At 44.0% G+C, this 15,077-nt stretch overlaps 2 protein-coding genes across 2 annotated transcripts in view; both read right to left on the reverse strand.

The window, feature by feature from the left end:
• PIGL (phosphatidylinositol glycan anchor biosynthesis class L) overlaps positions 1 to 15,077 on the reverse strand; it is a 275,149-nt gene that overhangs the window by 87,328 nt on the left and 172,744 nt on the right. The gene's annotated exons all lie outside the window — the stretch shown is intronic.
• Positions 7,700 to 9,054, reverse strand: LOC309547454 (uncharacterized protein; the record flags this gene model as incomplete). The annotated part of the gene is made up of 2 exons (XM_082247316.1): positions 7,700 to 8,579; positions 8,723 to 9,054. 2 exons carry the CDS (start codon positions 9,052 to 9,054, stop codon positions 7,700 to 7,702), a joined length of 1,212 nt encoding a protein of 403 aa, XP_082103442.1.

A 15,077-nucleotide genomic window follows, 5' to 3' on the forward strand; every position in this document is an offset into this window, starting at 1 on the left:
CTCCTTACACAGCTTTAGGCCTGGGCCCCCCGGGTCTGACCACCAGGTTACATCCTCCTCCTCTGTGGGGGCGTGTGAATGCATGTGATTGGCTGGTATGATGCCAGGCTGTCGTAGCAATCAATGATTTTGACAGCGGTGGCCAGCGGAGGGATGGGATTCAGGAGCCAGCGCAGCGGATGGCACCAGTGGGAGTTGGGACTAATTGTCAGTGTAGGGGAGGTAAGGAATAAAAGAGGAGGTGCCAACTTGAAGCCCGGGGCATCCCGAGGGATTGGGCCCCTCGGGACGCACGGACTCCCTACAACTGTATGGGCTGTACCCCCCTGATGGCGGCCCTGAGTCAGGGCTGGCCCAAGACATTGTGCTGCCTGGGTCCAAGAATAAAATGCTGAGGGGTTGAGGGGCTGCTTTGTGGGTATAGGGACAAAAAAACAAAAAAAACAGTAATAACATTATTAAATATAACATTTGGAAAATATTATGTGTACTGTTATCTTCTTCAATACCTCACCACCGTACCAGTCCACCAAACACCCACTGTCTGTTCTCCTGTCCCTCCAGTGTCCACCACAGCCACCACCCTAGAAGATCCAGCCTGCCCTGCGTGAGATGGAGTGCGCTCATGTCTGACGTCATTGCGCACACCACGGTCAAGCAAGGGACATTCACCGGAGGAGACCCTCCGCCTCCTCATTCTCAGTTTGCACTACGGGCAGCAGTATGAGATGGGGGAACGTCAATTTGCTGCCCCTCTCAAAATTCTGCCTGGGTCCAATGGACCCAGCGGGACCCATGATAGGGCCGCCCCTACCCTGAGTGTAACTTGGGTGAAAGCTATAAGTCTGCTGGGGCTGACTTGATGCTGACATCACTTAGAAGATGGTGGTGCCCAGCAGCGGTCTCAGGGCATTTGAATGTCTACACAATTTTTTGTACAGGAAAATAAATACAATAAATGAACATATCTTTTTTTGAAAAGATTGTAGTTTAAAAGAATGGTCTAGCAGGGTCTTTATAACAGCAGCAAAGAAAAACTAGGTTGCCAATCTTGTGCTGTCTGCGGGATTTTGTAAGTCTCACAACTGCATGCACAAAATGACAAATCGTTTGGCAGGCAAAACCGTCTTCAATATGTATTTGTATTTTGCATTTGTTTGTCTGTAAGGCCTGTTTCAGATGGGCTTCAGCTTGTATAAGAGCAGTGTGAACCAAAAGCTTTTACAAAGCATTTGCAGAGCTTTCAGGAAGATTTGTCAAAGATTTTAAAACAGCTTTCAGATTAAGTTTGTAAACACTGGACACAGATCTTAATGGGAGTGCTGATTACCAATTTAATCGAGCATAAATTTTCCAACAGGCTGGTTGTACAGAAGTTATTTGAGAGTTTGACTTTTGTACAACCAGCCTACCCACAGATGGATCAAAGTTAGTCCGGTCCCTGTTGGACCAGCCAAATTTCGATCCATCTATGGCAGGTTTAAGCAGGTTTATTCACAAGCTGCACTGACAATTCTCATCAACAATATGTCCTACCTAGGGTGATAAAGATAGCTATCACAAGTATAATGTATGTAATGCAAACCTTTTGTGTTCAGATACTTCTTAAGAACATTTTAAATGGAAATCTCTAATACCGACAGACAAAAATAATTTAAAGGGAAAGGATAGGGATAATGTGATGATGGATTAAAAAAAATATATAAAATGGCCTTGCTTCAATTTACTATCATTGCTTAATATTAATGTGAGGATGTGTTACAAAACAAGTCATTTGTTTCAGTCCATGACCATTACGAGACAAAGGATGGCGTGATGGTGCCAGACCGGCCTGCTTGGTTCCCTAAAAAATAATGAAGTAAGATTTATTTTGGGAAAAATGCCAAGTGAAAAACATTTAGGTATTAGGGGAGCGAAATGGGGTCAGGACGGATACATTAATATTAGGTGTGACAGGGTGTAGAAAGGCCTCAGGGTCTTTGCAAGGTCTGTTCTGTCTCTGGGATGGGGACAGAGACAGATAAAGGTCACTTCAGTTCATTGGAACCCTACAGCTGAAAGGAACAATATCAATGCTTCCAACATTCACCCTTCATTGACAGCGTTCACATGTTTTACACAAACCTTCAGAGTCTAGCCCCGGACTTTTAACTCCCAAAAACGGCATTGCTTGAAAGGCATTCCTTCTATTTCATAAATATCCAAGAACTACCGATACTTTGCTAGAAAATCCATACTTAGAACCAGCTGAACTTTACAGACACAAGAATGAAGAAGCCGATAAAAACAGTTGGCTTAAGACAGCCAGTAATTATGTAATACTGCTTTCCTAGTCAATAAAATGTCCTAATTTCCAAATTCAAAAATTTAAGATGAAAGAGAAAAAAAAAAAAAAAACAACTGTTGGAACCTATTACCAGACAAGTATTTGAAGGAAATACATGATGGTTTTGGGTCACTTTTACTTATTTTTTAAGATATATACTGTATATATATATATATATATATATATATATATATATATATACACATATATACAGTGCCTTGCAAAAGTATTCGGCCCCCTTGAACTTTGCGACCTTTTGCCACATTTCAGGCTTCAAACATAAAGATATAAAACTGTAATTTTTTGTGAAGAATCAACAACAAGTGGGACACAATCATGAAGTGGAACGAAATTTATTGGATATTTCAAACTTTTTTAACAAATAAAAAACTGAAAAATTGGGCATGCAAAATTATTCAGCCCCCTTAAGTTAATACTTTGTAGCCCCACCTTTTGCTGCGATTACAGCTGTAAGTCGCTTGGGGTATGTCTCTATCAGTTTTGCCCATTGAGAGACTGAAATTTTTGCCCATTCCGCCTTGCAAAACAGCTCGAGCTCAGTGAGGTTGGATGGAGAGCATTTGTGAACAGCAGTTTTCAGTTCTTTCCACAGATTCTCGATTGGATTCAGGTCTGGACTTTGACTTGGCCATTCTAACACCTGGATATGTTTATTTGTGAACCATTCCATTGTAGATTTTGCTTTATGTTTTGTATCATTGTCTTGTTGGAAGACAAATCTCCGTCCCAGTCTCAGGTCTTTTGCAGACTCCATCAGGTTTTCTTCCAGAATGGTCCTGTATTTGGCTCCATCCATCTTCCCATCAATTTTAACCATCTTCCCTGTCCCTGCTGAAGAAAAGCAGGCCCAAACCATGATGCTGCCACCACCATGTTTGACAGTGGGGATTGGTGTGTTCAGGGTGATGAGCTGTGTTGCTTTTACGCCAAACTTAACGTTTTTTGCATTGTTGCCAAAAAGTTAGATTTTTGTTTCATCTGACCAGAGCACCTTCTTCCACATGTTTGGTGTGTCTCCCAGGTGGCTTGTGGCAAACTTTAAAAACACTATGTATGGATATCTTTAAGAAATGGCTTTCTTCTTGCCACTCTTCCATAAAGGCCAGATTTGTGCAGTATACGACTGATTGTTGTCCTATGGACAGAGCCTCCCACCTCAGCTGTAGATCTCTGCAGTTCATTCAGAGTGATCATGGGCCTCTTGGCTGCATCTCTGATCAGTCTTCTCCTTGTATGAGCTGAAAGTTTAGAGGGACGGCCAGGTCTTCGTAGATTTGCAGTGGTCTGATACTCCTTCCATTTCAATATTATCGCTTGCACAGTGCTCCTTGGGATGTTTAAAGCTTGGGAAATCTTTTTGTATCCAAATCCGGCTTTAAACTTCTCCACAATATTATCTCGGACCTGCCTGGTGTGTTCCTTGTTCTTCATAATGCTCTCTGCGCTTTAAACGGACCTCTGGTACAGCTCAGGGGGCATTCCCAGGACACTCCAGCTGTGCAGGAATGAAAGACTCCTGTGCGCATACGCGGGATGACACAATTCCCCATGCGGCCAATCAAGAGGCTGAAAACTCAGCACACAAAAGTAGCTGCATAACAGAGGACAGCAGGGGGTGGGGCGTTTAACCCCCCCCCCCCCCCCCCCGTTGTATCGCTGGAATGAGAAGGTAAGTATTTCTGTGAGTTTAGTCCGGATTTCATTTATTTATATCTTTATATTATGGACACTCGGATCTTAAAGTTTTCATATGTCTTTTATAGAAGGTATGACAATTTAATTCCCAGAATGTCTGTGACGTAGCACTATGGTAGTGTTCTGACATGTCCTCACTTGCACACGCCTGGGTCTCAGACCAGTTGACTCGTTCTTTATGGAGTAGTACAAGAAATAATGTGTATACATTGCACTGTGAAAATAGGAAAATAAGTGGCAGGAATTTGGAGCAGCGAAATAACATCAAATTTTGTGTTAAAATTAGCAAAAATGTGAGTGAAATTTTAGCTCAGTTACAAAAGGCTTATGGTAAACATCCCATGAAGAAATCTAGTGTGTTTTTCATTGTATAGGCGGGAAGATGTCCACAATGACACAAGTAGTGGGGCAGCCGAAAACGCAAAGGATGGATGCAAATGTGGACAATGTGCGAATCCTCATAGGCTCAGATTGAAGATTAAGTGTGGCAATGATGACAGAAGAATTAAACATGAACAGGGAAACAATGCGGTAGATGTAGATTTGAACTGTGAATTTGGGAATGAGAAAGATTTCCTGCAATAGATGGTGCCTTGAATCTTGACAGAAGATTAGAAAGAATATCGTTTTCAGATTTTATCCAACCTTCTAACCAGTAGTGCAGATCATTTTATTTAACTGACACTATAACAGAGAACTGCATGGAGTCAAACCACAAGCACTGGAAGCATTGACTGATCAGCTGTAAAAAGTTACACCTTAGGCCCCATGCACACGGGGCGTTTTTAACGCCGCTGTAAGCAGCGTCAGACGTTTTCCTCTTGCAGCCTAAAAACGCCCCTCCATGTTATTCTATGGCCTCATGCACACAAAGACGTTTTTAAGCTGTAAGTGGCCTAAGCGTTTTTCAGCTGCAACAAGAACCCACGGCCTGCGCGTTCTGAGGCCCAGCGTTAGAGCGTTAAAAGCGCTTGACGCTATTTAACGCTATTTAACGTTTTTATCGGCGTTTTCCAGCGTCCGGCGTTATTAAGCTGTAGAAATTTTCAGAAATGTGATTGGTCACTGTAATGGAGTAAAAACACAGGAAATGCATTTTTACATTTCCCAAGTGTCCTTTGCTCAGCCGTGTGGGTGGGTGGGTGTGTCTGTGTGGACATACAGGAGAGAGAGGGACAATGGCTGCTGATATAGGTCAGACAGAGCTTATCTCTGCAGTTGAGGCCCATCCAGAGCTGTGGGATGTCTCCCATCCCTTCTATAGTGACAGGATTAAAAAATCAAAAACCTGGATGGATATATCTGAAGCCCTAACACCAGGCTGGGACCGATTGAGCACCGCAGAGAAGAAGGAAAGAAGTAAGTTTTTCAGAAATGCATGACTTGTGTGCTGTATAATTACAAAGAATGCATATTTTAACCTTACTTCACTTTTCTTCTTAGGCAAAATTTTCCAAAAGAGGTGGAAGTCCCTGCGTGATCGGGTCAGGAGGGATCTGACAGAGGAGGAAAAAGCTAACACAAGTGGTGCAGCTGCCTCCCACAAAAGAAGACACGTGTACCACAACCACCTGGCATTCCTGCGTCAAGCAATGATAGACAGCAGTAGAGAGTAAGTCGCACATACTGTATTTTTGACTTACATATAGGGGTGCTCAGAGCATCGTTTTCTGTGAATGTATTGCTATTCTGCAGCCATTTTTTTTTACATATTTTTCAGGACAACATCTAATATTGCGGACCTGACTCAGGATGCTAGTCAGGAGGTGGTTGAAGAACCAGAGGACAGACCCCCCAGTGCTGCCACTGAAAACAGTGACATGACGATCCAATCCAGTGGATCTCATGTCTGCGATGAATCCACAATACAGGTTAGTGTCTGTCTAGTCTGTCTGCCATTCTTTTCTTCATTGTATGTATGTGACAAACTGAACCTTTTTCTTTCTTAACAGGAATCCAGGGACCAGGAATGTGTTGTGGAAGAAATTCCCGATAGTGGTGTGGGGCGTGGCCGTGGCGAGGTACCCGTTCGTGGCAACGAGGTATGTGTGCGTGGCCGTGGCGCTGTGCGTGGCCGTGGCCGCAATCAGCGTCAGAGGGGTGGCGGTATTGTCCCTCAAAACGAGGACGGGGTGTTAGCGTTGCTGCAGGAAGTGCGGCAGGAGAGGCGCAGTGGGGATGTGTTCCTCGATCCTGGCAACTCACGCGCCGCCTTCTGCCGTGCTGCATACTACATCCTGGAGGACATTGGGGGACCTGAAGAAAAGCTTTGTATGGATCGTGTGCTCGCCATCATGACACAATATAGGCATGCAAAACTAAGTGGTGGCCCGCCACCATCAAACGATCCATTCAACACTTTTCTTGATCCCCCAATGCCCTCTGTGACCTCAGCAACGCTAACACCCCACTTTCAATACCGCCCCCTTCCGCAACGCCACCTACCTACCTTGTCCCCTCCGCAACGCCACCCAACACCTGTCTTGTCCACGCCCTCCTATTTCCCACCCCACTCCTCCATTGATTTCTCCCAACCACCTACCCAGTTCCCTCCCCCAAACTTACCTGGACCCCCTTACCACCATGAGGTTGCGCAGGAACGACATGTCCAAGCCACCCACTCGCATCCTGACATCAGCTATCCACGTTCAAAGTCACCGCGGTCAAGCCAGGACGATCAGTCAGGATACACCTACCAGCATTTGTGATTTTTTTCTTTTTTTTTGTGTTTATTTGAATAAAAACCTTTTTTTGAAATGATATTTTGCCTCATTTTTTTTTAAAGTTGTATGTTGAAATAGAAGTACATCTGCACAGGCCATTGGGCTGGCACACACTTGCCACATGCAGAAGGAAACCCCCCTCCTTCTTCTGCATGTGGCAAGTGTATGCACAGGCCATTGGGCTGGCACACACTTGCCACATGCAGAAGGAAACCCCCCTCCTTCTTCTGCATGTGGCAAGTGTATGCACAGGCCAGGGCTGGCACACACTTGCCACATGCAGAAGGAAACCCCCCTCCTTCTTCTGCATGTGGCAAGTGTATGCACAAGCCATTGGGCTGGCACACACTTGCCACATGCAGAAGGAAACCCCCCTCCTTCTTCTGCATGTGGCAAGTGTATGCACAAGCCATTGGGCTGGCACACACTTGCCACATGCAGAAGGAAACCCCCCTCCTTCTTCTGCATGTGGCAAGTGTATGCACAGGCCAGGGCTGGCACACACTTGCCACATGCAGAAGGAAACCCCCCTCCTTCTTCTGCATGTGGCAAGTGTATGCACAGGCCAGGGCTGGCACACACTTGCCACATGCAGAAGGAAACCCCCCTCCTTCTTCTGCATGTGGCAAGTGTATGCACAGGCCAGGGCTGGCACACACTTGCCACATGCAGAAGGAAACCCCCCTCCTTCTTCTGCATGTGGCAAGTGTATGCACAGGCCAGGGCTGGCACACACTTGCCACATGCAGAAGGAAACCCCCCTCCTTCTTCTGCATGTGGCAAGTGTATGCACAGGCCATTGGGCTGGCACACACTTGCCACATGCAACATTGAACTAGAACAATGGAAGAATGATAGACATCAAAAGAACTGACATACATGTTTAATAAAAGCTGTATGTGAAGATATCACAAAGTTTACAAGATGAATGATTTTAGACAAAATTATCCTGCCATGCCACTTCCCCATCAGGCGAGACAAAGAAATCCGCAAACTTATCTCTGATGGTCATGACTCGTGCTGTTGTTCGTAAGTCCATAAACTGCACGCGGTGCATGGGGTTACGTGGCTCTGGTTCAACGCTGCTCCTGTCGCTTCTCCTTAGGAAATTGTGCAAAACACAGCAGGCCAGGACAACCTTGGTGGCATTGTCAACATCCAGTTGCATACATGACAGCAAAACCCTCCATTTTGCTGAGCACACACCAAACGCACACTCCACAACACGACGAGCTCGGCTCAGCCGATAATTGAATATACGTTTGGTGTGACTCAGTCCATAGCCACTGTATGGCCTCATCAGATTTTCTGCCAGTCCAAATGCTTCGTCGGCCACCATGACCAATGGCAAGCTTGGTTCCTCAGTACACGGTAGCGGCCTGCTTGTTGGTATGTTGAGTCGTCCTTCGTGTAGCCGACGTCCAAAGGCCGATTCTCGAAAGATGCGGGCATCACCCTGGCTGCCATATGCTCCTACATCAACAGCAAGGAATTGAAGATGGGCATCAGACAATGCCAGGAGTACCACAGAAAAATATTTCTTGTAGTTAAAGTATGCAGAGCCGGAATGGGGGGGCTTCTTCACCCTGATGTGTTTTCCATCAAGGGCACCGATACAGTTGGGGAACTGGGTTTTCTCCCAAAATTCGTCGACAACTGCTTCCCACATCTCTTCAGTCGGCTCCGGCATGACCACCTCCTTCAACTGCTCCCATATTGCCGCACATGTCTCCTTAACAATTTTGGCCACCGTGGAGACACCGAGCAGAAAATAGTGGTGTAAGGAGACAAAGCTTTGGCCAGTAGCAAGAAACCTAAAATAAAAATAAAAAATGATTACATATTACATCTATCTTTCAAAAATACATTGAAAATGTTTTAACTAGGACCTCACCACCTAACCCTCTTAACCCAAGTACTAACCCTATACAAAACACCCACAAATGATTTCACTTACCGAAGTGTCACAAGCAGCCTTTCCTCCGGTGACACACTGCTTCGCATGTTCGTGTCCATCCTGGATAGCCTTGGCCTGAGCTTCTCCAGCAGGTCATCGAAAAGCGGAACGGACATACGTGAGAAGTTGTACCACTTGTCCGGATACATGCGGAGTTGGGTGTACATGGTGGTAAAGTACCCCACGGACAGACGCTGCAACATGACAGGATGCACCCAGAACCTTCGCCGTATGCTCCTCTCATTCTCCTCCTCCAACTGTCTCCTTCTACGCATCCTTCTCAAGATGATGAGCAGGATCGCCTCATCAACCTTCTGCATAACAGGATCCATGACTCAGAAATGCAAAAAATACTCCGAAAATACAAGAAACATTCTCAGCTGATCTGAAAATGCTCTCTCCTCTCTCTCTCTCCTACCAAAATGGCTTCCACACATTGCATTGTGGTTATTTTGGGTGTGGAAAATGGAGGAGGACTGATTTTTTAAAAAAACGCTATTTAGCGCTGACGCGGCTTAACGCGGCTTAACGCTCATTAACATAATTTGAGAAACGCTGTTTAACGCGCGTTTTTAACGCCGGTTTTTCCCGGCGTTATAACTAGCTTGGACGTACGTTTTTTTGAACGCCCCGTGTGCATGGGGCCTAAATATGGATAAATCTAATGCAGTCATTCCCTTTGCTAAAAGTGTATGTCAATTCACTAAAATCCCATATAAGCTTCATGTTACTGTCATTTTTAATATTTTAAATCTGCAGCTTTCAATAACCACTTAAGCTCCACAAGGTTTTACCCCTTTTATTGCATTTTATTGCTATTCGGCACGGAGCTACTTTAACTGGTAATTGCGCAGTCATGCAACACTGTACGTAAGTTTCATTTTTATCATTCTGGGATTTTAATTTAGTTATATATAAACGAAAAAAAGGCAGACATTTTTGAAAAAAAAAAGTTTTTACTTTCTGCAATAAAACATATCCAAATTTTTTATTTTTTTTTTTAAAATCAAGTTTCTTCATAAATTTTGGTCAAAATGTATTCTGCTACATGTCTTCGGTAAAAAGAAAAAAAAAATTCCAATAAGTATATATTGATTGGTTTGTGTGAAAGTTATAGCATCTAGAAACAATGGTACGTATACTGGAATTTTAAATTATTTTTATACTAGTAATGGCAGTGATCAGTGACTTATAGCGGGACTGTAATAGTGTGGCGGGCAATCTGACACTGGGTGGAAATTGAATAACACACACTGATACCATTAGTGACACTAATACAGTGTTCAGTATTAATACTCTACACTGTCAGTGTACTAATGATACTGGCTGGAAAGGGGTTAACATCTAGGGGCAATGAAAAGGTTTAACTGTGTGCCTAACAAGTGTAATGTGTGCAGTATGTGCTGCTTTTACTAGAAGATGTGGCTGATTTTCCTCCTTGCTTTGCAGGGAGAAAAAAACAGCCACATCTTTGCTCTGTATACAGAGCCTGGTGTTGTTAGTAAGCACAGGGCTCTGCATTGTGAATCTTTAAAGCAGAGTTCCGGCCTCGGGAGTGAAATTTAGCTAAAAATACCCCCGGACAGTCAGGGCTAGTACATTCCACAATGGATAGCCTCTGTACTGTCCCGGGTCGCACTTACCTTTTAGAAAAAATACTTACCTTGGAAATTTCTTCTCCAGTGCTGCCATCTCGGATGTGGGCAGCTGAAGCCAGCGCGTCCTCTTCTGCGTCCTCTTCCGTGTCCTCTTCTCCCAGAATGCGCCTGCAACGGCCCCGCTTGTCACTTCCGGTGTGGGCGCGTCACCCCTGTCCAGAAGCGGTTTAGCTGGGAATGAGGCGCCCGCACCAGAACTGAAGAGCGGGGCCGGTGCAGGCGCATTGATTTCTGGGAGCGATGACGTTCAGCTCCCAGGAATCAATGCAAGGAGGAAGTGACGGCGCGGGCCGCGGCCACAGAGGGAGGAAGTAGAAGAAAGGTGAGTATATTTTCTTCAATAACAAGGTAAGTAAACAAAAAAAAAAAATCATAACTATCCATTTGTTTTCAGGTTGACCTAGAGCAAGCGGATGGCCCAAAATCGATTATGTCGATTTTGAGGCCGGAACTCTGCTTTAAGCTGATCAGCAGGTCCCAGCCATAATTTATCTGCCAGGACTTGCTGATTGGCTTGTGCTGTGCCGAATCATTGCACAGACAAGTTTTTAGGCACGTGTGCCCCCTACCTGGAAATGCCGGATCACGTATATGTACATGATCCGGGGCAGAACGGCCGCCCTGTCGCCGTATATGTGCATGGGGTGGTTCGCAAGTGGTTAGAAGAAAACCTGGTGATCCTCGTTCTGGCACTTCCTGTTATAGTGTCACAATGCTCTGTTCATGTGTTATAAGTGAAAAACAGTCACACTATCTTACTCTAAACCCCGATATTATCAATCAAATACTGTAATCACACTAATATTCCCTATATCATATATCTGAATATTGTCAAAAAATGATAGTATTAGAAAATGATAAAGAATGTCCATCGATGTTCCTTATGTTTGTCCATACACCACTACACTGTACCGTGTTCAGCATACTTAATCACCACAAATAAAGTGCATTATCCTCCACCTTCCACATTTCTTACCAGATACCAACAAGTATAAAGCGTTACGATTAAAAGTCTTCCTTTCTCTTTAATCTACCAGGAATCCTGCAGCTAATTGGGTGATTCCCCCTCTCATTCAGTCATGCAATCAAAAAGGACTATCATTGCGCAACACATTTATTCAATATAAAATTGTACATTCATATATAAAATACAAACCCACATTTAAAAGTGCCCTTGGATCAGCACTAAGTCTATCCAGCAATCTGTGTCAGATGTGTGTCACGCCGCTCCGTGCAGTCAAGTTGGCGTGCGCTCCAATCATTAGATGTAACGTTAACCAGGGACAGGAAGTGAGGTACGCATTGCTCTGCTATACTCCAACCACGCATTTCACATAAATAATGTGTCGTCATAATGCTCAGTTCATGCTTCTGTGTTTTCACCCCTGTCACTACTGCCCATTTCAAAACACATTATGCAGGCATGATATACTGTTGTCACTATCAGGAAACCTGCCCTAAGAACTGCCATACAGCCATCAACAATGTACAGTATATGCATATACTGTAGGTATGAAGTGGCTGCTTGAGATGCAGTAAAGGATGAAAAAAAGGTGAAAATTACAAAAGGCAATTGTTTACGATACAAGGTGTTTAGTAAAATAAATGTAATTTAGTTAGGGTTTACATCAACTTTAGAGGTCAATAATAGGTAACCAGGGGATGGACCTGTGGCTGTGTTATATTTTTTTCCAACTCCTGTAATGGTCAGTCTATACTGGGGAAAAATAGAAATAAAGCCATTTATAAAAAAAAATGGAATTCATATACTAAATACTATGATTCTATGTATTAAACTCCAACAGGGTTATCAAACGCAATATTTTTTTCAATAGTGGTTCTTTCAGATGATTTTGGTAAAGAATATTTGTTGAATCTTCTAAAAAATTAGCTTGTATTTAGCTTGTCTAAAGCACAACATATTCCACTGATGTTTTGGCAGATAGTTTTCTGGGCCCCTGAATTAATCTTCAAATCGGATATGGAAAATCTGCATAATTTTCCTCACTGCCGAATAAAAAACAATAATCTTTTCCAAGTGTTATGGTGGGCCAAAACTAAGTTACAAGAGCCTTTCCTAAGTCTGCCTGCGTCTCCAGGTTGGAAATGCCAGTAAGACTTGCAATAACTTGTCTAGGAAAACCTAGAGAGCCAAAGTGAAATGCCATGACATGGAAACTATGTAACTCATGTGCTGGAGCCAGCTTTCTACACGTGATAAGATCTGTAAGCTCAAGGTCACTGAGTGGAGATAAAGCAGTGTGATGGACTGCAGCTGAGCCCATTTTGTCTATGTCAGTGGGCCCAGCCTCCCCTCCATCCCCCTGGTCTTTTGTCCCTGGGGTCTTGATGTCCTGGCTGCCAAGCAGCATGATGGATCAAGGTATAAATCACGTGCTGTATAAGAGGGAAGTCACCAACGCACCCCACCCCTTGTCACTGGAGAAGCCAAACACACAATGGTTTAACTCCATCTCAACCACAGCCTATAGAGTTGTTAATGAATTACTGACTACAAAGGCAGTCCCATGAGTAGAAGTCCAGCCTGTATCTAGACTTGCAACAATAAAATCAATTTTACACAGGATAAATATATATGTACTTTACTTTGTTAAAATACTAACATATCAACATACTGTACATTAAAGAAGAAATTTACTGGTCTAAAAAAGTTTTTTTCTGGCTGACTATAGTGACACCGCTGTTTGAATAAAAAGTCTTAAATGTTATCACCATACAAATCAACATAATTCTGTGGAGATTTTGCAAATACCATACTTCACTATAACATAGCCTGACCACCCAAATGACCTAATGATCCCACGCTGCATTGCCGAAAACCCAAAATTTCAGGTATGAAGCAAACATTAACACTGTTTGTGCTTATCACAAGACACTATGCTGTGCCGACTTAAAGCAGAGTTCCGGCCTCAAAATCGATTTTGGGCCATCCGCTTGCTGAGTGCAACCTGAAAAAGAAATGGATACTGCAGATTTGTTTTTTTTTTTTGGTCACTTACCTTATTATAGAAGAAAATATACTCACCTTCCTTCCACTTCCTCCCTCTGCGGCCACGGCCCGCGCTGTCACTTCCGGTTTGCGATGACTCCTGGGAGCTGAACATCATCGCTCCCAGGAGCCAATGCGCCTGCACCGGCCCCGGGGGTGTATTGTGGGACTCCGACGTCACGGAAGAGGACACGAAGAGGGGACGCTGCGGCTTCATCTGCCCACACCTGAGATGGCAGCACTGGAGAAGAACTTTTCAAGGTAAGTATTTCTTCTTACAGATAAGTGCGACCCGGGACAGTTCAGAGGCTATCCATTATGGAATGTTCTAGCCCTGACTGTCCCGGGGGTATTTTTAGATAAAATTGACCCTCGAGGCCGGAACTCTGTTTTAAAGTGCTTGTAAACAATCACCTTGTAAAACAACCCATTCAGTTTAAAATAGAAATTAAAACCCAAACATTTCTATAGAATGATATCTATAATTTATATAGATATAAAACAACATTATGAATACCTTTTTTGGGAACCAGTGACACTAATATAGTGATCAGTGCTAAAAATATGCACTGTCATTGTACTAATGACACTGGCTAGGAAGGGGTTAACATCAGAGGTGATCAAAGAGTTAAAGCGGAGTTCCGGCCTCAAAAACAACTTTGGCCCATCCACTTGCTGAAAATCACCTATAAAAGAATTGGATAATCCCAATTTATTTTTTCATTTACTTACCTTGTTATAGAAGATGATATACTCACCTTCCTTCCACTTCCTCCCTCTGCAGCCACGGCCCACGCCATATCTTCCTGCTTGCATTGACTCCTGGGAGCTGAACATCATCGATCCCAGGAGTCAATGCGCCTGCACCGGCCCCACTCGTCACTTCTGGTGCATGCGCGTCATTCCCTGCTAAACAGCTTATGGGCATGCCCAGAAGCTATGCAGGGATGATGCGCCTGCACCGGAAGAGACAAGCGGGGCCGGTGCAGGGAATTCTGGGACCGAAGAGGACACCGAAGAGGACGCCCTGGCTTCAGCTGCCCACACCTGAGATGGCAGCGCTGGACAAGAAATTTTCAAGGTAAGTATTTCTTCTAAAATGTAAGTGCAACCTGGGACAGTTCAGAGGCTATCCATTCTAAAATGCACTAGCCCTGACTGTCCCAGGGGTATTTTTTTATCAAAAAAACGTTTCTGAGGCCAGAACTCCCCTTCAACTGTGTGCCTAGCTTGTGTTTTACTGTAGTGGGGGGAGGTGCTTTTACTAGTGGAAGACATGGATCAGTGCCCTTCCTTTGCAGGAACACAGTATCAATGCCTTCCTTATACGTGATCCTGCATAGCGCTGCCGCCCTGTACCAGTAAAACTGCTTCAGGATGGTCAGCAAGTGGCTAAACTGACACCTCTTGCTACTAATATGTAACCATTTTCCGATGATAGAGAAAGAATAATGCAGCATTAAAAATGTACTGTACATACTATACAGGGGACTGAACCAAAGTATATTTATGAGGAGGTAATGCAGTACTTTAGAAATAAAGAAATTGGAGACAGAAGTAAAACCAGGAGTACAATCATTGAAGGTCGTCGCTCAAGAATACATGGACAAAACAGTAGTGACAAGATGGATGTTTGATGGTCAGTCAGACTGGACATTTCAAAGACAATAGATGATTGCATTCTGAA

The sequence above is a fragment of the Pelophylax lessonae genome (assembly GCF_965119305.1).
Source record: "Pelophylax lessonae genome assembly, chromosome: 2".
In the NCBI taxonomy this organism is placed as follows: Eukaryota; Metazoa; Chordata; class Amphibia; order Anura; family Ranidae; genus Pelophylax; species Pelophylax lessonae.